Raw genomic sequence first — 27,174 nt, forward strand, 5'->3', positions numbered from 1 at the left:
GACTGGAATCTGCTGTAGATATCTATAGACCTGTAGGGACTGGAATCTGCTATAGATATCTATAGACCTGTAGGGACTGGAATCTGCTGTAGATATCTATAGACCTGTAGGGACTGGAATCTGCTATAGATATCTATAGACCTGTAGGGACTGGAATCTGCTATAGATATCTATAGACCTGTAGGGACTGGAATCTGCTATAGATATCTATAGACCTGTAGGGACTGGAATCTGCTATAGATATCTTACTATAGACCTGTAGGGACTGGAATCTGCTATAGATATCTTACTATAGACCTGTAGGGACTGGAATCTGCTATAGATATCTTACTATAGACCTGTAGGGACTGGAATCTGCTGTAGATATCTTACTATAGACCTGTAGGGACTGGAATCTGCTATAGATATCTTACTATAGACCTGTAGGGACTGGAATCTGCTATAGATACCTTACTATAGACCTGTAGGGACTGGAATCTGCTATAGATATCTTACTATAGTTCTGTAGGGACTGTAATCTGCTATAGATATCTTACTATAGACCTGTAGGGACTGGAATCTGCTATAGATATCTTACTATAGGCCTGTAGGGACTGTAATCTGCTATAGATATCTTACTATAGACCTGTAGGGACTGGAATCTGCTATAGATATCTTACTATAGACCTGTAGGGACTGGAATCTGCTATAGATATCTTACTATAGACCTGTAGGGACTGGAATCTGCTATAGATATCTTACTATAGACCTGTAGGGACTGGAATCTGCTATAGATATCTTACTATAGACCTGTAGGGACTGGAATCTGCTATAGATATCTTACTATAGGCCTGTAGGGACTGGAATCTGCTATAGAATCTTACTATAGACCTGTAGGGACTGGAATCTGCTATAGATATCTTACTATAGACCTGTAGGGACTGGAATCTGCTATAGATATCTTACTATAGACCTGTAGGGACTGGAATCTGCTATAGATATCTTACTATAGACCTGTAGGGACTGGAATCTGCTATAGATATCTTACTATAGACCTGTAGGGACTGGAATCTGCTATAGATATCTTACTATAGACCTGTAGGGACTGGAATCTGCTATAGATATCTTACTATAGACCTGTAGGGACTGGAATCTGCTATAGATATCTTACTATAGGCCTGTAGGGACTGGAATCTGCTATAGATATCTTACTATAGACCTGTAGGGACTGGAATCTGCTATAGATATCTTACTATAGACCTGTAGGGACTGGAATCTGCTATAGATATCTTACTATAGACCTGTAGGGACTGGAATCTGCTATAGATATCTTACTATAGACCTGTAGGGACTGGAATCTGCTATAGATATCTTACTATAGACCTGTAGGGACTGGAATCTGCTATAGATATCTTACTATAGGCCTGTAGGGACTGGAATCTGCTATAGATATCTTACTATAGACCTGTAGGGACTGGAATCTGCTATAGATATCTTACTATAGACCTGTAGGGACTTGAATCTGCTATAGATATCTTACTATAGACCTGTAGGGACTGGAATCTGCTATAGATATCTTACTATAGACCTGTAGGGACTGGAATCTGCTATAGATATCTTACTATAGGCCTGTAGGGACTGGAATCTGCTATAGATATCTTACTATAGACCTGTAGGGACTGGAATCTGCTATAGATATCTTACTATAGACCTGTAGGGACTGGAATCTGCTATAGATATCTTACTATAGGCCTGTAGGGACTGGAATCTGCTATAGATATCTTACTATAGACCTGTAGGGACTGGAATCTGCTATAGATATCTTACTATAGACCTGTAGGGACTGGAATCTGCTATAGATATCTTACTATAGACCTGTAGGGACTGGAATCTGCTATAGATATCTTACTATAGACCTGTAGGGACTGGAATCTGCTATAGATATCTTACTATAGACCTGTAGGGACTGGAATCTGCTATAGATATCTTATTATAGACCTGTAGGGACTGGAATCTGCTATAGATATCTATAGACCTGTAGGGACTGGAATCTGCTATAGATATCTTATTATAGACCTGTAGGGACTGGAATCTGCTATAGATATCTATAGACCTGTAGGGACTGGAATCTGCTATAGATATCTTACTATAGACCTGTAGGGACTGGAATCTGCTATAGATATCTTACTATAGACCTGTAGGGACTGGAATCTGCTATAGATATCTTACTATAGACCTGTAGGGACTGGAATCTGCTATAGATATCTTACTATAGACCTGTAGGGACTGGAATCTGCTATAGATATCTTACTATAGACCTGTAGGGACTGGAATCTGCTATAGATATCTTACTATAGACCTGTAGGGACTGGAATCTGCTATAGATATCTTACTATAGACCTGTAGGGACTGGAATCTGCTATAGATATCTTACTATAGACCTGTAGGGACTGGAATCTGCTATAGATATCTTATTATAGACCTGTAGGGACTGGAATCTGCTATAGATATCTATAGACCTGTAGGGACTGGAATCTGCTATAGATATCTTATTATAGACCTGTAGGGACTGGAATCTGCTATAGATATCTATAGACCTGTAGGGACTGGAATCTGCTATAGATATCTTACTATAGATTGTAGGGACTGGAATCTGCTATAGATATCTTACTATAGACCTGTAGGGACTGGAATCTGCTATAGATATCTTACTATAGACCTGTAGGGACTGGAATCTGCTATAGATATCTTACTATAGACCTGTAGGGACTGGAATCTGCTATAGATATCTTACTATAGACCTGTAGGGACTGGAATCTGCTATAGATATCTTACTATAGACCTGTAGGGACTGGAATCTGCTATATATATCTTACTATAGACCTGTAGGGACTGGAATCTGCTATAGATATCTTACTATAGGCCTGTAGGGACTGGAATCTGCTATAGATATCTTACTATAGGCCTGAAGGGACTGGAATCTGCTATAGATATCTTACTATAGACCTGTAGGGACTGGAATCTGCTATAGATATCTTACTATAGACCTGTAGGGACTGGAATCTGCTATAGATATCTTACTATAGACCTGTAGGGACTGGAATCTGCTATAGATATCTTACTATAGACCTGTAGGGACTGGAATCTGCTATAGATATCTTACTATAGACCTGTAGGGACTGGAATCTGCTATAGATATCTTACTATAGACCTGTAGGGACTGGAATCTGCTATAGATATCTTACTATAGGCCTGTAGGGACTGGAATCTGCTATAGATATCTTACTATAGACCTGTAGGGACTGGAATCTGCTATAGATATCTTACTATAGACCTGTAGGGACTGGAATCTGCTATAGATATCTTACTATAGACCTGTAGGGACTGGAATCTGCTATAGATATCTTACTATAGACCTGTAGGGACTGGAATCTGCTATAGATATCTTACTATAGACCTGTAGGGACTGGAATCTGCTATAGATATCTTACTATAGACCTGTAGGGACTGGAATCTGCTATAGATATCTTACTATAGACCTGTAGGGACTGGAATCTGCTATAGATATCTTACTATAGACCTGTAGGGACTGGAATCTGCTATAGATATCTTATTATAGACCTGTAGGGACTGGAATCTGCTATAGATATCTATAGACCTGTAGGGACTGGAATCTGCTATAGATATCTTATTATAGACCTGTAGGGACTGGAATCTGCTATAGATATCTATAGACCTGTAGGGACTGGAATCTGCTATAGATATCTTACTATAGATTGTAGGGACTGGAATCTGCTATAGATATCTTACTATAGACCTGTAGGGACTGGAATCTGCTATAGATATCTTACTATAGACCTGTAGGGACTGGAATCTGCTATAGATATCTTACTATAGACCTGTAGGGACTGGAATCTGCTATAGATATCTTACTATAGACCTGTAGGGACTGGAATCTGCTATAGATATCTTACTATAGACCTGTAGGGACTGGAATCTGCTATATATATCTTACTATAGACCTGTAGGGACTGGAATCTGCTATAGATATCTTACTATAGGCCTGTAGGGACTGGAATCTGCTATAGATATCTTACTATAGGCCTGAAGGGACTGGAATCTGCTATAGATATCTTACTATAGACCTGTAGGGACTGGAATCTGCTATAGATATCTTACTATAGACCTGTAGGGACTGGAATCTGCTATAGATATCTTACTATAGACCTGTAGGGACTGGAATCTGCTATAGATATCTTACTATAGACCTGTAGGGACTGGAATCTGCTATAGATATCTTACTATAGACCTGTAGGGACTGGAATCTGCTATAGATATCTTACTATAGACCTGTAGGGACTGGAATCTGCTATAGATATCTTACTATAGACCTGTAGGGACTGGAATCTGCTATAGATATCTTACTATAGACCTGTAGGGACTGGAATCTGCTATAGATATCTTACTATAGGCCTGTAGGGACTGGAATCTGCTATAGATATCTTACTATAGACCTGTAGGGACTGGAATCTGCTATAGATATCTTACTATAGACCTGTAGGGACTGGAATCTGCTATAGATATCTTACTATAGACCTGTAGGGACTGGAATCTGCTATAGATATCTTACTATAGACCTGTAGGGACTGGAATCTGCTATAGATATCTTACTATAGACCTGTAGGGACTGGAATCTGCTATAGATATCTTACTATAGACCTGTAGGGACTGGAATCTGCTATAGATATCTTACTATAGACCTGTAGGGACTGGAATCTGCTATAGATATCTTACTATAGGCCTGTAGGGACTGGAATCTGCTATAGATATCTTACTATAGACCTGTAGGGACTGGAATCTGCTATAGATATCTTACTATAGGCCTGTAGGGACTGGAATCTGCTATAGATATCTTACTATAGACCTGTAGGGACTGGAATCTGCTATAGATATCTTACTATAGACCTGTAGGGACTGGAATCTGCTATAGATATCTTACTATAGACCTGTAGGGACTGGAATCTGCTATAGATATCTTACTATAGACCTGTAGGGACTGGAATCTGCTATAGATATCTTACTATAGACCTGTAGGGACTGGAATCTGCTATAGATATCTTATTATAGACCTGTAGGGACTGGAATCTGCTATAGATATCTTACTATAGACCTGTAGGGACTGGAATCTGCTATAGATATCTTACTATAGACCTGTAGGGACTGGAATCTGCTATAGATATCTTACTATAGACCTGTAGGGACTGGAATCTGCTATAGATATCTTACTATAGACCTGTAGGGACTGGAATCTGCTATAGATATCTTACTATAGGCCTGTAGGGACTGTAATCTGCTATAGATATCTTACTATAGACCTGTAGGGACTGGAATCTGCTATAGATATCTTACTATAGGCCTGTAGGGACTGGAATCTGCTATAGATATCTTACTATAGACCTGTAGGGACTGGAATCTGCTATAGATATCTTACTATAGGCCTGTAGGGACTGGAATCTGCTATAGATATCTTACTATAGACCTGTAGGGACTGGAATCTGCTATAGATATCTTACTATAGACCTGTAGGGACTGGAATCTGCTATAGATATCTTACTATAGACCTGTAGGGACTGGAATCTGCTATAGATATCTTACTATAGACCTGTAGGGACTGGAATCTGCTATAGATATCTTACTATAGACCTGTAGGGACTGGAATCTGCTATAGATATCTTATTATAGACCTGTAGGGACTGGAATCTGCTATAGATATCTTACTATAGACCTGTAGGGACTGGAATCTGCTATAGATATCTTACTATAGACCTGTAGGGACTGGAATCTGCTATAGATATCTTACTATAGACCTGTAGGGACTGGAATCTGCTATAGATATCTTACTATAGACCTGTAGGGACTGGAATCTGCTATAGATATCTTACTATAGACCTGTAGGGACTGGAATCTGCTATAGATATCTTACTATAGACCTGTAGGGACTGGAATCTGCTATAGATATCTTACTATAGACCTGTAGGGACTGGAATCTGCTATAGATATCTTATTATAGACCTGTAGGGACTGGAATCTGCTATAGATATCTATAGACCTGTAGGGACTGGAATCTGCTATAGATATCTTATTATAGACCTGTAGGGACTGGAATCTGCTATAGATATCTATAGACCTGTAGGGACTGGAATCTGCTATAGATATCTTACTATAGATTGTAGGGACTGGAATCTGCTATAGATATCTTACTATAGACCTGTAGGGACTGGAATCTGCTATAGATATCTTACTATAGACCTGTAGGGACTGGAATCTGCTATAGATATCTTACTATAGACCTGTAGGGACTGGAATCTGCTATAGATATCTTACTATAGACCTGTAGGGACTGGAATCTGCTATAGATATCTTACTATAGACCTGTAGGGACTGGAATCTGCTATATATATCTTACTATAGACCTGTAGGGACTGGAATCTGCTATAGATATCTTACTATAGGCCTGTAGGGACTGGAATCTGCTATAGATATCTTACTATAGGCCTGTAGGGACTGGAATCTGCTATAGATATCTTACTATAGACCTGTAGGGACTGGAATCTGCTATAGATATCTTACTATAGACCTGTAGGGACTGGAATCTGCTATAGATATCTTACTATAGACCTGTAGGGACTGGAATCTGCTATAGATATCTTACTATAGACCTGTAGGGACTGGAATCTGCTATAGATATCTTACTATAGACCTGTAGGGACTGGAATCTGCTATAGATATCTTACTATAGACCTGTAGGGACTGGAATCTGCTATAGATATCTTACTATAGACCTGTAGGGACTGGAATCTGCTATAGATATCTTACTATAGACCTGTAGGGACTGGAATCTGCTATAGATATCTTACTATAGGCCTGTAGGGACTGGAATCTGCTATAGATATCTTACTATAGACCTGTAGGGACTGGAATCTGCTATAGATATCTTACTATAGACCTGTAGGGACTGGAATCTGCTATAGATATCTTACTATAGACCTGTAGGGACTGGAATCTGCTATAGATATCTTACTATAGACCTGTAGGGACTGGAATCTGCTATAGATATCTTACTATAGACCTGTAGGGACTGGAATCTGCTATAGATATCTTACTATAGACCTGTAGGGACTGGAATCTGCTATAGATATCTTACTATAGACCTGTAGGGACTGGAATCTGCTATAGATATCTTACTATAGGCCTGTAGGGACTGGAATCTGCTATAGATATCTTACTATAGACCTGTAGGGACTGGAATCTGCTATAGATATCTTACTATAGGCCTGTAGGGACTGGAATCTGCTATAGATATCTTACTATAGACCTGTAGGGACTGGAATCTGCTATAGATATCTTACTATAGACCTGTAGGGACTGGAATCTGCTATAGATATCTTACTATAGACCTGTAGGGACTGGAATCTGCTATAGATATCTTACTATAGGCCTGTAGGGACTGGAATCTGCTATAGATATCTTACTATAGACCTGTAGGGACTGGAATCTGCTATAGATATCTTACTATAGACCTGTAGGGACTGGAATCTGCTATAGATATCTTACTATAGGCCTGTAGGGACTGGAATCTGCTATAGATATCTTACTATAGACCTGTAGGGACTGGAATCTGCTATAGATATCTTACTATAGACCTGTAGGGACTGGAATCTGCTATAGATATCTTACTATAGACCTGTAGGGACTGGAATCTGCTATAGATATCTTACTATAGACCTGTAGGGACTGGAATCTGCTATAGATATCTTACTATAGACCTGTAGGGACTGGAATCTGCTATAGATATCTTACTATAGACCTGTAGGGACTGGAATCTGCTATAGATATCTTACTATAGGCCTGTAGGGACTGGAATCTGCTATAGATATCTTACTATAGACCTGTAGGGACTGGAATCTGCTATAGATATCTTACTATAGACCTGTAGGGACTGGAATCTGCTATAGATATCTTACTATAGACCTGTAGGGACTGGAATCTGCTATAGATATCTTACTATAGGCCTGTAGGGACTGGAATCTGCTATAGATATCTTACTATAGACCTGTAGGGACTGGAATCTGCTATAGATATCTTACTATAGACCTGTAGGGACTGGAATCTGCTATAGATATCTTACTATAGGCCTGTAGGGACTGGAATCTGCTATAGATATCTTACTATAGACCTGTAGGGACTGGAATCTGCTATAGATATCTTACTATAGACCTGTAGGGACTGGAATCTGCTATAGATATCTTACTATAGACCTGTAGGGACTGGAATCTGCTATAGATATCTTACTATAGACCTGTAGGGACTGGAATCTGCTATAGATATCTTACTATAGACCTGTAGGGACTGGAATCTGCTATAGATATCTTATTATAGACCTGTAGGGACTGGAATCTGCTATAGATATCTATAGGCCTGTAGGGACTGGAATCTGCTATAGATATCTTATTATAGACCTGTAGGGACTGGAATCTGCTATAGATATCTATAGACCTGTAGGGACTGGAATCTGCTATAGATATCTTACTATAGACCTGTAGGGACTGGAATCTGCTATAGATATCTTACTATAGACCTGTAGGGACTGGAATCTGCTATAGATATCTTACTATAGACCTGTAGGGACTGGAATCTGCTATAGATATCTTACTATAGACCTGTAGGGACTGGAATCTGCTATAGATATCTTACTATAGACCTGTAGGGACTGGAATCTGCTATAGATATCTTACTATAGACCTGTAGGGACTGGAATCTGCTATAGATATCTTACTATAGACCTGTAGGGACTGGAATCTGCTATAGATATCTTACTATAGACCTGTAGGGACTGGAATCTGCTATAGATATCTTACTATAGACCTGTAGGGACTGGAATCTGCTATAGATATCTTATTATAGACCTGTAGGGACTGGAATCTGCTATAGATATCTATAGACCTGTAGGGACTGGAATCTGCTATAGATATCTTATTATAGACCTGTAGGGACTGGAATCTGCTATAGATATCTATAGACCTGTAGGGACTGGAATCTGCTATAGATATCTTACTATAGACCTGTAGGGACTGGAATCTGCTATAGATATCTTACTATAGACCTGTAGGGACTGGAATCTGCTATAGATATCTTACTATAGACCTGTAGGGACTGGAATCTGCTATAGATATCTTACTATAGACCTGTAGGGACTGGAATCTGCTATAGATATCTTACTATAGACCTGTAGGGACTGGAATCTGCTATAGATATCTTACTATAGACCTGTAGGGACTGGAATCTGCTATATATATCTTACTATAGACCTGTAGGGACTGGAATCTGCTATAGATATCTTACTATAGGCCTGTAGGGACTGGAATCTGCTATAGATATCTTACTATAGACCTGTAGGGACTGGAATCTGCTATAGATATCTTACTATAGACCTGTAGGGACTGGAATCTGCTATAGATATCTTACTATAGACCTGTAGGGACTGGAATCTGCTATAGATATCTTACTATAGACCTGTAGGGACTGGAATCTGCTATAGATATCTTACTATAGACCTGTAGGGACTGGAATCTGCTATAGATATCTTACTATAGGCCTGTAGGGACTGGAATCTGCTATAGATATCTTACTATAGACCTGTAGGGACTGGAATCTGCTATAGATATCTTACTATAGACCTGTAGGGACTGGAATCTGCTATAGATATCTTACTATAGACCTGTAGGGACTGGAATCTGCTATAGATATCTTACTATAGACCTGTAGGGACTGGAATCTGCTATAGATATCTTACTATAGACCTGTAGGGACTGGAATCTGCTATAGATATCTATAGACCTGTAGGGACTGGAATCTGCTATAGATATCTATAGACCTGTAGGGACTGGAATCTGCTATAGATATCTTACTATAGACCTGTAGGGACTGGAATCTGCTATAGATATCTTACTATAGGCCTGTAGGGACTGGAATCTGCTATAGATATCTTACTATAGACCTGTAGGGACTGGAATCTGCTATAGATATCTTACTATAGACCTGTAGGGACTGGAATCTGCTATAGATATCTTACTATAGGCCTGTAGGGACTGGAATCTGCTATAGTTATCTTACTATAGACCTGTAGGGACTGGAATCTGCTATAGATATCTTACTATAGACCTGTAGGGACTGGAATCTGCTATATATATCTTACTATAGGCCTGTAGGGACTGGAATCTGCTATAGATATCTATAGACCTGTAGGGACTGGAATCTGCTATAGATATCTTACTATAGACCTGTAGGGACTGGAATCTGCTATAGATATCTTACTATAGACCTGTAGGGACTGGAATCTGCTATAGATATCTTACTATAGACCTGTAGGGACTGGAATCTGCTGTAGATATCTTACTATAGACCTGTAGGGACTGGAATCTGCTATAGATATCTTACTATAGACCTGTAGGGACTGGAATCTGCTATAGATACCTTACTATAGACCTGTAGGGACTGGAATCTGCTATAGATATCTTACTATAGTTCTGTAGGGACTGTAATCTGCTATAGATATCTTACTATAGACCTGTAGGGACTGGAATCTGCTATAGATATCTTACTATAGGCCTGTAGGGACTGTAATCTGCTATAGATATCTTACTATAGACCTGTAGGGACTGGAATCTGCTATAGATATCTTACTATAGACCTGTAGGGACTGGAATCTGCTATAGATATCTTACTATAGACCTGTAGGGACTGGAATCTGCTATAGATATCTTACTATAGACCTGTAGGGACTGGAATCTGCTATAGATATCTTACTATAGACCTGTAGGGACTGGAATCTGCTATAGATATCTTACTATAGGCCTGTAGGGACTGGAATCTGCTATAGATATCTTACTATAGACCTGTAGGGACTGGAATCTGCTATAGATATCTTACTATAGACCTGTAGGGACTGGAATCTGCTATAGATATCTTACTATAGACCTGTAGGGACTGGAATCTGCTATAGATATCTTACTATAGACCTGTAGGGACTGGAATCTGCTATAGATATCTTACTATAGACCTGTAGGGACTGGAATCTGCTATAGATATCTTACTATAGACCTGTAGGGACTGGAATCTGCTATAGATATCTTACTATAGACCTGTAGGGACTGGAATCTGCTATAGATATCTTACTATAGGCCTGTAGGGACTGGAATCTGCTATAGATATCTTACTATAGACCTGTAGGGACTGGAATCTGCTATAGATATCTTACTATAGACCTGTAGGGACTGGAATCTGCTATAGATATCTTACTATAGACCTGTAGGGACTGGAATCTGCTATAGATATCTTACTATAGACCTGTAGGGACTGGAATCTGCTATAGATATCTTACTATAGACCTGTAGGGACTGGAATCTGCTATAGATATCTTACTATAGACCTGTAGGGACTGGAATCTGCTATAGATATCTTACTATAGACCTGTAGGGACTGGAATCTGCTATAGATATCTTACTATAGACCTGTAGGGACTGGAATCTGCTATAGATATCTTACTATAGACCTGTAGGGACTGGAATCTGCTATAGATATCTTACTATAGGCCTGTAGGGACTGGAATCTGCTATAGATATCTTACTATAGACCTGTAGGGACTGGAATCTGCTATAGATATCTTACTATAGACCTGTAGGGACTGGAATCTGCTATAGATATCTTACTATAGACCTGTAGGGACTGGAATCTGCTATAGATATCTTACTATAGACCTGTAGGGACTGGAATCTGCTATAGATATCTTACTATAGACCTGTAGGGACTGGAATCTGCTATAGATATCTTACTATAGACCTGTAGGGACTGGAATCTGCTATAGATATCTATAGACCTGTAGGGACTGGAATCTGCTATAGATATCTTACTATAGACCTGTAGGGACTGGAATCTGCTATAGATATCTTACTATAGGCCTGTAGGGACTGGAATCTGCTATAGATATCTTACTATAGACCTGTAGGGACTGGAATCTGCTATAGATATCTTACTATAGACCTGTAGGGACTGGAATCTGCTATAGATATCTTACTATAGGCCTGTAGGGACTGGAATCTGCTATAGATATCTTACTATAGACCTGTAGGGACTGGAATCTGCTATAGATATCTTACTATAGACCTGTAGGGACTGGAATCTGCTATAGATATCTTACTATAGACCTGTAGGGACTGGAATCTGCTATAGATATCTTACTATAGACCTGTAGGGACTGGAATCTGCTATAGATATCTTACTATAGACCTGTAGGGACTGGAATCTGCTATAGATATCTTATTATAGACCTGTAGGGACTGGAATCTGCTATATATATCTATAGGCCTGTAGGGACTGGAATCTGCTATAGATATCTTATTATAGACCTGTAGGGACTGGAATCTGCTATAGATATCTATAGACCTGTAGGGACTGGAATCTGCTATAGATATCTTACTATAGACCTGTAGGGACTGGAATCTGCTATAGATATCTTACTATAGACCTGTAGGGACTGGAATCTGCTATAGATATCTTACTATAGACCTGTAGGGACTGGAATCTGCTATAGATATCTTACTATAGACCTGTAGGGACTGGAATCTGCTATAGATATCTTACTATAGACCTGTAGGGACTGGAATCTGCTATAGATATCTTACTATAGACCTGTAGGGACTGGAATATGCTATAGATATCTTACTATAGACCTGTAGGGACTGGAATCTGCTATAGATATCTTACTATAGGCCTGTAGGGACTGGAATCTGCTATAGATATCTTACTATAGACCTGTAGGGACTGGAATCTGCTATAGATATCTTACTATAGACCTGTAGGGACTGGAATCTGCTATAGATATCTTACTATAGACCTGTAGGGACTGGAATCTGCTATAGATATCTTACTATAGACCTGTAGGGACTGGAATCTGCTATAGATATCTTACTATAGACCTGTAGGGACTGGAATCTGCTATAGATATCTTACTATAGACCTGTAGGGACTGGAATCTGCTATAGATATCTATAGACCTGTAGGGACTGGAATCTGCTATAGATATCTTACTATAGACCTGTAGGGACTGGAATCTGCTATAGATATCTTACTATAGGCCTGTAGGGACTGGAATCTGCTATAGATATCTTACTATAGACCTGTAGGGACTGGAATCTGCTATAGATATCTTACTATAGACCTGTAGGGACTGGAATCTGCTATAGATATCTTACTATAGGCCTGTAGGGACTGGAATCTGCTATAGATATCTTACTATAGACCTGTAGGGACTGGAATCTGCTATAGATATCTTACTATAGACCTGTAGGGACTGGAATCTGCTATAGATATCTTACTATAGACCTGTAGGGACTGGAATCTGCTATAGATATCTTACTATAGACCTGTAGGGACTGGAATCTGCTATAGATATCTTACTATAGACCTGTAGGGACTGGAATCTGCTATAGATATCTTATTATAGACCTGTAGGGACTGGAATCTGCTATAGATATCTATAGACCTGTAGGGACTGGAATCTGCTATAGATATCTTATTATAGACCTGTAGGGACTGGAATCTGCTATAGATATCTATAGACCTGTAGGGACTGGAATCTGCTATAGATATCTTACTATAGACCTGTAGGGACTGGAATCTGCTATAGATATCTTACTATAGACCTGTAGGGACTGGAATCTGCTATAGATATCTTACTATAGACCTGTAGGGACTGGAATCTGCTATAGATATCTTACTATAGACCTGTAGGGACTGGAATCTGCTATAGATATCTTACTATAGACCTGTAGGGACTGGAATCTGCTATAGATATCTTACTATAGACCTGTAGGGACTGGAATCTGCTATAGATATCTTACTATAGACCTGTAGGGACTGGAATCTGCTATAGATATCTTACTATAGGCCTGTAGGGACTGGAATCTGCTATAGATATCTTACTATAGACCTGTAGGGACTGGAATCTGCTATAGATATCTTACTATAGACCTGTAGGGACTGGAATCTGCTATAGATATCTTACTATAGACCTGTAGGGACTGGAATCTGCTATAGATATCTTACTATAGACCTGTAGGGACTGGAATCTGCTATAGATATCTTACTATAGACCTGTAGGGACTGGAATCTGCTATAGATATCTTACTATAGGCCTGTAGGGACTGGAATCTGCTATAGATATCTTACTATAGACCTGTAGGGACTGGAATCTGCTATAGATATCTTACTATAGACCTGTAGGGACTGGAATCTGCTATAGATATCTTACTATAGACCTGTAGGGACTGGAATCTGCTATAGATATCTTACTATAGACCTGTAGGGACTGGAATCTGCTATAGATATCTTACTATAGACCTGTAGGGACTGGAATCTGCTATAGATATCTTACTATAGACCTGTAGGGACTGGAATCTGCTATAGATATCTATAGACCTGTAGGGACTGGAATCTGCTATAGATATCTTACTATAGACCTGTAGGGACTGGAATCTGCTATAGATATCTTACTATAGGCCTGTAGGGACTGGAATCTGCTATAGATATCTTACTATAGACCTGTAGGGACTGGAATCTGCTATAGATATCTTACTATAGACCTGTAGGGACTGGAATCTGCTATAGATATCTTACTATAGGCCTGTAGGGACTGGAATCTGCTATAGATATCTTACTATAGACCTGTAGGGACTGGAATCTGCTATAGATATCTTACTATAGACCTGTAGGGACTGGAATCTGCTATAGATATCTTACTATAGGCCTGTAGGGACTGGAATCTGCTATAGATATCTATAGACCTGTAGGGACTGGAATCTGCTATAGATATCTTACTATAGACCTGTAGGGACTGGAATCTGCTATAGATATCTTACTATAGACCTGTAGGGACTGGAATCTGCTATAGATATCTTACTATAGGCCTGTAGGGACTGGAATCTGCTATAGATATCTTACTATAGACCTGTAGGGACTGGAATCTGCTATAGATATCTTACTATAGACCTGTAGGGACTGGAATCTGCTATAGATATCTTACTATAGACCTGTAGGGACTGGAATCTGCTATAGATATCTTACTATAGACCTGTAGGGACTGGAATCTGCTATAGATATCTTACTATAGACCTGTAGGGACTGGAATCTGCTATAGATATCTTACTATAGGCCTGTAGGGACTGGAATCTGCTATAGATATCTTACTATAGACCTGTAGGGACTGGAATCTGCTATAGATATCTTACTATAGACCTGTAGGGACTGGAATCTGCTATAGATATCTTACTATAGACCTGTAGGGACTGGAATCTGCTATAGATATCTTACTATAGACCTGTAGGGACTGGAATCTGCTATAGATATCTTACTATAGACCTGTAGGGACTGGAATCTGCTATAGATATCTTACTATAGACCTGTAGGGACTGGAATCTGCTATAGATATCTATAGACCTGTAGGGACTGGAATCTGCTATAGATATCTTACTATAGACCTGTAGGGACTGGAATCTGCTATAGATATCTTACTATAGGCCTGTAGGGACTGGAATCTGCTATAGATATCTTACTATAGACCTGTAGGGACTGGAATCTGCTATAGATATCTTACTATAGACCTGTAGGGACTGGAATCTGCTATAGATATCTTACTATAGGTCTGTAGGGACTGGAATCTGCTATAGATATCTTACTATAGACCTGTAGGGACTGGAATCTGCTATAGATATCTTACTATAGACCTGTAGGGACTGGAATCTGCTATAGATATCTTACTATAGACCTGTAGGGACTGGAATCTGCTATAGATATCTTACTATAGACCTGTAGGGACTGGAATCTGCTATAGATATCTTACTATAGACCTGTAGGGACTGGAATCTGCTATAGATATCTTATTATAGACCTGTAGGGACTGGAATCTGCTATAGATATCTATAGACCTGTAGGGACTGGAATCTGCTATAGATATCTTATTATAGACCTGTAGGGACTGGAATCTGCTATAGATATCTATAGACCTGTAGGGACTGGAATCTGCTATAGATATCTATAGACCTGTAGGGACTGGAATCTGCTATAGATATCTTACTATAGACCTGTAGGGACTGGAATCTGCTATAGATATCTTACTATAGGCCTGTAGGGACTGGAATCTGCTATAGATATCTTACTATAGACCTGTAGGGACTGGAATCTGCTATAGATATCTTACTATAGACCTGTAGGGACTGGAATCTGCTATAGATATCTTACTATAGACCTGTAGGGACTGGAATCTGCTATAGATATCTTACTATAGACCTGTAGGGACTGGAATCTGCTATAGATATCTTACTATAGACCTGTAGGGACTGGAACCTGCTATAGATATCTTATTATAGACCTGTAGGGACTGGAATCTGCTATAGATATCTATAGACCTGTAGGGACTGGAATCTGCTATAGATATCTTATTATAGACCTGTAGGGACTGGAATCTGCTATAGATATCTATAGACCTGTAGGGACTGGAATCTGCTATAGATATCTTACTATAGACCTGTAGGGACTGGAATCTGCTATAGATATCTATAGACCTGTAGGGACTGGAATCTGCTATAGATATCTTATTATAGACCTGTAGGGACTGGAATCTGCTATAGATATCTATAGACCTGTAGGGACTGGAATCTGCTATAGATATCTTACTATAGACCTGTAGGGACTGGAATCTGCTATAGATATCTTACTATAGACCTGTAGGGACTGGAATCTGCTATAGATATCTTACTATAGACCTGTAGGGACTGGAATCTGCTATAGATATCTTACTATAGACCTGTAGGGACTGGAATCTGCTATAGATATCTTACTATAGACCTGTAGGGACTGGAATCTGCTATAGATATCTTACTATAGACCTGTAGGGACTGGAATCTGCTATAGATATCTTACTATAGACCTGTAGGGACTGGAATCTGCTATAGATATCTTACTATAGGCCTGTAGGGACTGGAATCTGCTATAGATATCTTACTATAGACCTGTAGGGACTGGAATCTGCTATAGATATCTTACTATAGACCTGTAGGGACTGGAATCTGCTATAGATATCTTACTATAGACCTGTAGGGACTGGAATCTGCTATAGATATCTTACTATAGACCTGTAGGGACTGGAATCTGCTATAGATATCTTACTATAGACCTGTAGGGACTGGAATCTGCTATAGATATCTTACTATAGGCCTGTAGGGACTGGAATCTGCTATAGATATCTTACTATAGACCTGTAGGGACTGGAATCTGCTATAGATATCTTACTATAGACCTGTAGGGACTGGAATCTGCTATAGATATCTTACTATAGACCTGTAGGGACTGGAATCTGCTATAGATATCTTACTATAGACCTGTAGGGACTGGAATCTGCTATAGATATCTTACTATAGACCTGTAGGGACTGGAATCTGCTATAGATATCTTACTATAGACCTGTAGGGACTGGAATCTGCTATAGATATCTATAGACCTGTAGGGACTGGAATCTGCTATAGATATCTTACTATAGACCTGTAGGGACTGGAATCTGCTATAGATATCTTACTATAGGCCTGTAGGGACTGGAATCTGCTATAGATATCTTACTATAGACCTGTAGGGACTGGAATCTGCTATAGATATCTTACTATAGACCTGTAGGGACTGGAATCTGCTATAGATATCTTACTATAGGCCTGTAGGGACTGGAATCTGCTATAGATATCTTACTATAGACCTGTAGGGACTGGAATCTGCTATAGATATCTTACTATAGACCTGTAGGGACTGGAATCTGCTATAGATATCTTACTATAGGCCTGTAGGGACTGGAATCTGCTATAGATATCTATAGACCTGTAGGGACTGGAATCTGCTATAGATATCTTACTATAGACCTGTAGGGACTGGAATCTGCTATAGATATCTTACTATAGACCTGTAGGGACTGGAATCTGCTATAGGTATCTTACTATAGACCTGTAGGGACTGGAATCTGCTGTAGATATCTTACTATAGACCTGTAGGGACTGGAATCTGCTATAGATATCTTACTATAGACCTGTAGGGACTGGAATCTGCTATAGATATCTTACTATAGGCCTGTAGGGACTGGAATCTGCTATAGATATCTTACTATAGACCTGTAGGGACTGGAATCTGCTATAGATATCTTACTATAGACCTGTAGGGACTGGAATCTGCTATAGATATCTTACTATAGGCCTGTAGGGACTGGAATCTGCTATAGATATCTTACTATAGACCTGTAGGGACTGGAATCTGCTATAGATATCTTACTATAGACCTGTAGGGACTGGAATCTGCTATAGATATCTTACTATAGACCTGTAGGGACTGGAATCTGCTATAGATATCTTACTATAGACCTGTAGGGACTGGAATCTGCTATAGATATCTTACTATAGACCTGTAGGGACTGGAATCTGCTATAGATATCTTATTATAGACCTGTAGGGACTGGAATCTGCTATAGATATCTATAGACCTGTAGGGACTGGAATCTGCTATATATATCTTATTATAGACCTGTAGGGACTGGAATCTGCTATAGATATCTATAGACCTGTAGGGACTGGAATCTGCTATAGATATCTTACTATAGACCTGTAGGGACTGGAATCTGCTATAGATATCTTACTATAGACCTGTAGGGACTGGAATCTGCTATAGATATCTTACTATAGACCTGTAGGGACTGGAATCTGCTATAGATATCTTACTATAGACCTGTAGGGACTGGAATCTGCTATAGATATCTTACTATAGACCTGTAGGGACTGGAATCTGCTATAGATATCTTACTATAGACCTGTAGGGACTGGAATCTGCTATAGATATCTTACTATAGACCTGTAGGGACTGGAATCTGCTATAGATATCTTACTATAGGCCTGTAGGGACTGGAATCTGCTATAGATATCTTACTATAGACCTGTAGGGACTGGAATCTGCTATAGATATCTTACTATAGACCTGTAGGGACTGGAATCTGCTATAGATATCTTACTATAGACCTGTAGGGACTGGAATCTGCTATAGATATCTTACTATAGACCTGTAGGGACTGGAATCTGCTATAGATATCTTACTATAGACCTGTAGGGACTGGAATCTGCTATAGATATCTTACTATAGACCTGTAGGGACTGGAATCTGCTATAGATATCTATAGACCTGTAGGGACTGGAATCTGCTATAGATATCTTACTATAGACCTGTAGGGACTGGAATCTGCTATAGATATCTTACTATAGGCCTGTAGGGACTGGAATCTGCTATAGATATCTTACTATAGACCTGTAGGGACTGGAATCTGCTATAGATATCTTACTATAGGCCTGTAGGGACTGGAATCTGCTATAGATATCTTACTATAGGCCTGTAGGGACTGGAATCTGCTATAGATATCTTACTATAGACCTGTAGGGACTGGAATCTGCTATAGATATCTTACTATAGACCTGTAGGGACTGGAATCTGCTATAGATATCTTACTATAGACCTGTAGGGACTGGAATCTGCTATAGATATCTTACTATAGACCTGTAGGGACTGGAATCTGCTATAGATATCTTACTATAGACCTGTAGGGACTGGAATCTGCTATAGATATCTTATTATAGACCTGTAGGGACTGGAATCTGCTATAGATATCTATAGACCTGTAGGGACTGGAATCTGCTATAGATATCTTATTATAGACCTGTAGGGACTGGAATCTGCTATAGATATCTATAGACCTGTAGGGACTGGAATCTGCTATAGATATCTTACTATAGACCTGTAGGGACTGGAATCTGCTATAGATATCTTACTATAGACCTGTAGGGACTGGAATCTGCTATAGATATCTTACTATAGACCTGTAGGGACTGGAATCTGCTATAGATATCTTACTATAGACCTGTAGGGACTGGAATCTGCTATAGATATCTTACTATAGACCTGTAGGGACTGGAATCTGCTATAGATATCTTACTATAGACCTGTAGGGACTGGAATCTGCTATAGATATCTTACTATAGACCTGTAGGGACTGGAATCTGCTATAGATATCTTACTATAGGCCTGTAGGGACTGGAATCTGCTATAGATATCTTACTATAGACCTGTAGGGACTGGAATCTGCTATAGATATCTTACTATAGACCTGTAGGGACTGGAATCTGCTATAGATATCTTACTATAGACCTGTAGGGACTGGAATCTGCTATAGATATCTTACTATAGACCTGTAGGGACTGGAATCTGCTATAGATATCTTACTATAGACCTGTAGGGACTGGAATCTGCTATAGATATCTTACTATAGGCCTGTAGGGACTGGAATCTGCTATAGATATCTTACTATAGACCTGTAGGGACTGGAATCTGCTATAGATATCTTACTATAGACCTGTAGGGACTGGAATCTGCTATAGATATCTTACTATAGACCTGTAGGGACTGGAATCTGCTATAGATATCTTACTATAGACCTGTAGGGACTGGAATCTGCTATAGATATCTTACTATAGACCTGTAGGGACTGGAATCTGCTATAGATATCTTACTATAGACCTGTAGGGACTGGAATCTGCTATAGATATCTATAGACCTGTAGGGACTGGAATCTGCTATAGATATCTTACTATAGACCTGTAGGGACTGGAATCTGCTATAGATATCTTACTATAGGCCTGTAGGGACTGGAATCTGCTATAGATATCTTACTATAGACCTGTAGGGACTGGAATCTGCTATAGATATCTTACTATAGACCTGTAGGGACTGGAATCTGCTATAGATATCTTACTATAGGCCTGTAGGGACTGGAATCTGCTATAGATATCTTACTATAGACCTGTAGGGACTGGAATCTGCTATAGATATCTTACTATAGACCTGTAGGGACTGGAATCTGCTATAGATATCTTACTATAGGCCTGTAGGGACTGGAATCTGCTATAGATATCTATAGACCTGTAGGGACTGGAATCTGCTATAGATATCTTACTATAGACCTGTAGGGACTGGAATCTGCTATAGATATCTTACTATAGACCTGTAGGGACTGGAATCTGCTATAGATATCTTACTATAGACCTGTAGGGACTGGAATCTGCTATAGATACCTTACTATAGACCTGTAGGGACTGGAATCTGCTATAGATATCTTACTATAGTTCTGTAGGGACTGTAATCTGCTATAGATATCTTACTATAGACCTGTAGGGACTGGAATCTGCTATAGATATCTTACTATAGACCTGTAGGGACTGGAATCTGCTATAGATATCTTACTATAGACCTGTAGGGACTGGAATCTGCTATAGATATCTTACTATAGACCTGTAGGGACTGGAATCTGCTATAGATATCTTACTATAGACCTGTAGGGACTGGAATCTGCTATAGATATCTTACTATAGACCTGTAGGGACTGGAATCTGCTATAGATATCTTACTATAGACCTGTAGGGACTGGAATCTGCTATAGATATCTTACTATAGACCTGTAGGGACTGGAATCTGCTATAGATATCTTACTATAGACCTGTAGGGACTGGAATCTGCTATGGATATCTTACTATAGACCTGTAGGGACTGGAATCTGCTATAGATATCTTACTATAGGCCTGTAGGGACTGGAATCTGCTATAGATATCTTACTATAGACCTGTAGGGACTGGAATCTGCTATAGATATCTTACTATAGACCTGTAGGGACTGGAATCTGCTATAGATATCTTACTATAGACCTGTAGGGACTGGAATCTGCTATAGATATCTTACTATAGACCTGTAGGGACTGGAATCTGCTATAGATATCTTACTATAGACCTGTAGGGACTGGAATCTGCTATAGATATCTTACTATAGACCTGTAGGGACTGGAATCTGCTATAGATATCTTACTATAGACCTGTAGGGACTGGAATCTGCTATAGATATCTTACTATAGACCTGTAGGGACTGGAATCTGCTATAGATATCTTACTATAGACCTGTAGGGACTGGAATCTGCTATAGATATCTTACTATAGACCTGTAGGGACTGGAATCTGCTATAGATATCTTACTATAGACCTGTAGGGACTGGAATCTGCTATAGATATCTTACTATAGACCTGTAGGGACTGGAATCTGCTATAGATATCTATAGACCTGTAGGGACTGGAATCTGCTATAGATATCTTACTATAGACCTGTAGGGACTGGAATCTGCTATAGATATCTTACTATAGGCCTGTAGGGACTGGAATCTGCTATAGATATCTTACTATAGACCTGTAGGGACTGGAATCTGCTATAGATATCTTACTATAGACCTGTAGGGACTGGAATCTGCTATAGATATCTTACTATAGGCCTGTAGGGACTGGAATCTGCTATAGATATCTTACTATAGACCTGTAGGGACTGGAATCTGCTATAGATATCTTACTATAGACCTGTAGGGACTGGAATCTGCTATAGATATCTTACTATAGACCTGTAGGGACTGGAATCTGCTATAGATATCTTACTATAGACCTGTAGGGACTGGAATCTGCTATAGATATCTTACTATAGACCTGTAGGGACTGGAATCTGCTATAGATATCTTATTATAGACCTGTAGGGACTGGAATCTGCTATAGATATCTATAGACCTGTAGGGACTGGAATCTGCTATAGATATCTTATTATAGACCTGTAGGGACTGGAATCTGCTATAGATATCTATAGACCTGTAGGGACTGGAATCTGCTATAGATATCTTACTATAGACCTGTAGGGACTGGAATCTGCTATAGATATCTTACTATAGACCTGTAGGGACTGGAATCTGCTATAGATATCTTACTATAGACCTGTAGGGACTGGAATCTGCTATAGATATCTTACTATAGACCTGTAGGGACTGGAATCTGCTATAGATATCTTACTATAGACCTGTAGGGACTGGAATCTGCTATAGATATCTTACTATAGACCTGTAGGGACTGGAATCTGCTATAGATATCTTACTATAGACCTGTAGGGACTGGAATCTGCTATAGATATCTTACTATAGGCCTGTAGGGACTGGAATCTGCTATAGATATCTTACTATAGACCTGTAGGGACTGGAATCTGCTATAGATATCTTACTATAGACCTGTAGGGACTGGAATCTGCTATAGATATCTTACTATAGACCTGTAGGGACTGGAATCTGCTATAGATATCTTACTATAGACCTGTAGGGACTGGAATCTGCTATAGATATCTTACTATAGACCTGTAGGGACTGGAATCTGCTATAGATATCTTACTATAGACCTGTAGGGACTGGAATCTGCTATAGATATCTTACTATAGACCTGTAGGGACTGGAATCTGCTATAGATATCTTACTATAGACCTGTAGGGACTGGAATCTGCTATAGATATCTATAGACCTGTAGGGACTGGAATCTGCTATAGATATCTTACTATAGACCTGTAGGGACTGGAATCTGCTGTAGATATCTTACTATAGGCCTGTAGGGACTGGAATCTGCTATAGATATCTTACTATAGACCTGTAGGGACTGGAATCTGCTATAGATATCTTACTATAGACCTGTAGGGACTGGAATCTGCTATAGATATCTTACTATAGGCCTGTAGGGACTGGAATCTGCTATAGATATCTTACTATAGACCTGTAGGGACTGGAATCTGCTATAGATATCTTACTATAGACCTGTAGGGACTGGAATCTGCTATAGATATCTTACTATAGACCTGTAGGGACTGGAATCTGCTATAGATATCTTACTATAGACCTGTAGGGACTGGAATCTGCTATAGATATCTTACTATAGACCTGTAGGGACTGGAATCTGCTATAGATATCTTATTATAGACCTGTAGGGACTGGAATCTGCTATAGATATCTATAGACCTGTAGGGACTGGAATCTGCTATAGATATCTTATTATAGACCTGTAGGGACTGGAATCTGCTATAGATATCTATAGACCTGTAGGGACTGGAATCTGCTATAGATATCTTATTATAGACCTGTAGGGACTGGAATCTGCTATAGATATCTTACTATAGACCTGTAGGGACTGGAATCTGCTATAGATATCTTACTATAGACCTGTAGGGACTGGAATCTGCTATAGATATCTTACTATAGACCTGTAGGGACTGGAATCTGCTATAGATATCTTACTATAGACCTGTAGGGACTGGAATCTGCTATAGATATCTTACTATAGACCTGTAGGGACTGGAATCTGCTATAGATATCTTACTATAGACCTGTAGGGACTGGAATCTGCTATAGATATCTTACTATAGACCTGTAGGGACTGGAATCTGCTATAGATATCTTACTATAGACCTGTAGGGACTGGAATCTGCTATAGATATCTTACTATAGACCTGTAGGGACTGGAATCTGCTATAGATATCTTACTATAGACCTGTAGGGACTGGAATCTGCTATAGATATCTTACTATAGACCTGTAGGGACTGCATTTAAGCAATAAGGCCTGAGGGGTGTGGTATATGTTCTTAAGCACAACGCAACACAGAGTGCCTATTGCTATTATAAACTGGTTACCAATGTAATTAGAGCAGTAAACATTTATGTTTTGTTATACCCATGGTATACGGTCTGATATACCATGGCTGTCAGCCAATCAGCATTCAGGGTTCGAATCACCCAGTTTATAATATACTATAGATATCTTACTTTAAGGACTGTAGGTACAGCAGGGACTGGAATCTGCTATAGATACTAAATGGACTGTAGAGACTGTAGGTACAGCAGGGACTGGAATCTGCTATAGATACTAAATGAACTGTAGAGACTGTAGGTACAGCAGGGACTGGAATCTGCTATAGATACTAAATGGACTGTAGAGACTGTAGGTACAGCTGGACTGGAATCTGCTATAGATACTAAATGGACTGTAGAGACTGTAGGTACAGCAGGGACTGGAATCTGCTATAGATACTAAATGTACTGTAGAGACTGTAGGTACAGCAGGGACTGGAATCTGCTATAGATACTAAATGGACTGTAGAGACTGTAGGTACAGCAGGGACTGGAATCTGCTATAGATACTACAAGGACTGTAGAGACTGTAGGTACAGCTGGACTATAGGGAATGTAGGGGAACATTCAACATTCCAAAGTCTATCGTCAGTACAGTACAGCTAAACCAGAAATGTCCAGCTTTTAGGCTTCTGAGGTGACAGTTACTTCTAATCCCCGGTGACGTCACTGTATGAGGCTTCAGCTATCCACCATCTTACATAAGGCTTGGAGTCTCCACCTCACCCCTGCCTCAACTCTCTGTATCTGAATAAGACTTTATCAACACTGTGTGGGAGAGAGGCAGAGCATAACAAGGGTTTTACTAGGGGAGGAGGGGACCGGTGTTGAGACAGACAGGAGACAGGAGGAAGATATCAGTGTGTGGACTCTAGGGGAGGAGGGGACCGGTGTTGAGTCAGAGACAGACAGGAGACAGGAGGAAGATATCAGTGTGTGGACTCTAGGGGAGGAGGGGACCGGTGTTGAGTCAGAGACAGACAGGAGACAGGAGGAAGATATCAGTGTGTGGACTCTAGGGGAGGAGGGGACCGGTGTTGAGTCAGAGACAGACAGGAGACAGGAGGAAGATATCAGTGTGTGGACTCTAGGGGAGGAGGGGACCGGTGTTGAGTCAGAGACAGACAGGAGACAGGAGGAAGATATCAGTGTGTGGACTCTAGGGGAGGAGGGGACCGGTGTTGAGTCAGAGACAGACAGGAGACAGGAGGAAGATATCAGTGTGTGGACTCTAGGGGAGGAGGGGACCGGTGTTGAGTCAGAGACAGACAGGAGACAGGAGGAAGATATCAGTGTGTGGACTCTAGGCTGGTATTTACATTACTATTATAAACAGACCTTTATAGAATCTGGGAGGGCTGGATACACACATCCTCTGTTACCCAGGAAAGCACTTTGTCACACACATATGCACACACACACAAGCTTCGACACACACGCGTGCACAAATTCACGCACGTACGCACGCTCACACACACACACACTCAGATACAAGCACACACATTATTGTACACACACTCACGGTGTGTTCCCTCCCCTCTCCTGCAGACCAGAATGAGTGTGAGGATGGGCTGGATGACTGTGAGAGCAGAGGGATGCGCTGTAAGAACCTGATCGGAACCTACATGTGTATCTGTAACCCTGGTTACACAAGGGCCCCTAACGGAGAGGGTTGCATAGGTAAGACACTCACACTAACACAGGTTTCATCACCAGTTCATGGCTGGTCTATGTTATGGGGTTATTCAGTTCACATATACACCAAACTTACCAAGACACCAAAGAGGAGTATGATCCCATACAATGTACACACAATGTTCCTATCATCTACTTCTAGTAGCAAACAATACATGTGATAATGGATCTGTAGTTCATGTAGGATTCTGTTGAGGTTATAACCATCACACTTCATGGTGATTTGTCCATCTGGTGAACTAATGCAATAAACTGACATTCATCTCACAATATCTGATATAGTTTTATGCAGACTACCCTGCACATCTGTTCTGGATTGAATCACTGTATCTCCACTGTGTGTGTGTGTGTGTGTGTGTGTGTGTGTGTGTGTGTGTGTGTGTGTGTGTGTGTGTGTGTGTGTGTGTGTGTGTGTGTGTGTGTGTGTGTGTGTGTGTGTGTGTGTGTGTGTGTGTGTGTGTGTGTGTGTGTGTAGATCTGAACGAGTGCTCTGCTAAGCCAGGTATCTGTGAGAACGGTCGTTGTGAGAACACGGTTGGAAGCTATCGCTGCAGGTGTGACCAAGGCTTCAGCGCCAACCCTACACAGACTGAATGTATAGGTAAATACACCCCTCTCCCTACATCTCTCTCACTCACACCCTACACAGACTGAATGTATAGGTAAATACACCCCTCTCCCTACATCTCTCTCACTCACACCCTACACAGACTGAATGTATAGGTAAATACACCCCTCTCCCTACATCTCTCTCACTCACACCCTACACAGACTGAATGTATAGGTAAATACACCC

At 40.0% G+C, this 27,174-nt stretch overlaps 1 protein-coding gene across 1 annotated transcript in view; it reads left to right on the forward strand.

The window, feature by feature from the left end:
* Positions 1-26,979, forward strand: part of LOC139567299 (fibrillin-2-like) — a gene marked incomplete at both ends in the record, with an annotated part of 37,431 nt that extends 10,452 nt beyond the window's left edge. The window contains 2 exons of the mRNA XM_071388721.1: positions 26,232-26,363; positions 26,854-26,979. Of these exons, the coding sequence (XP_071244822.1) occupies positions 26,232-26,363; positions 26,854-26,979 (258 nt within the window). The remainder of the gene's footprint in view (positions 1-26,231; positions 26,364-26,853) is intronic.
* Between the last annotated feature and the right edge of the window lie 195 nt (positions 26,980-27,174).

This window comes from Salvelinus alpinus, unplaced genomic scaffold (genome assembly GCF_045679555.1).
Source record: "Salvelinus alpinus unplaced genomic scaffold, SLU_Salpinus.1 scaffold_191, whole genome shotgun sequence".
In the NCBI taxonomy this organism is placed as follows: domain Eukaryota; kingdom Metazoa; phylum Chordata; class Actinopteri; order Salmoniformes; family Salmonidae; genus Salvelinus; species Salvelinus alpinus.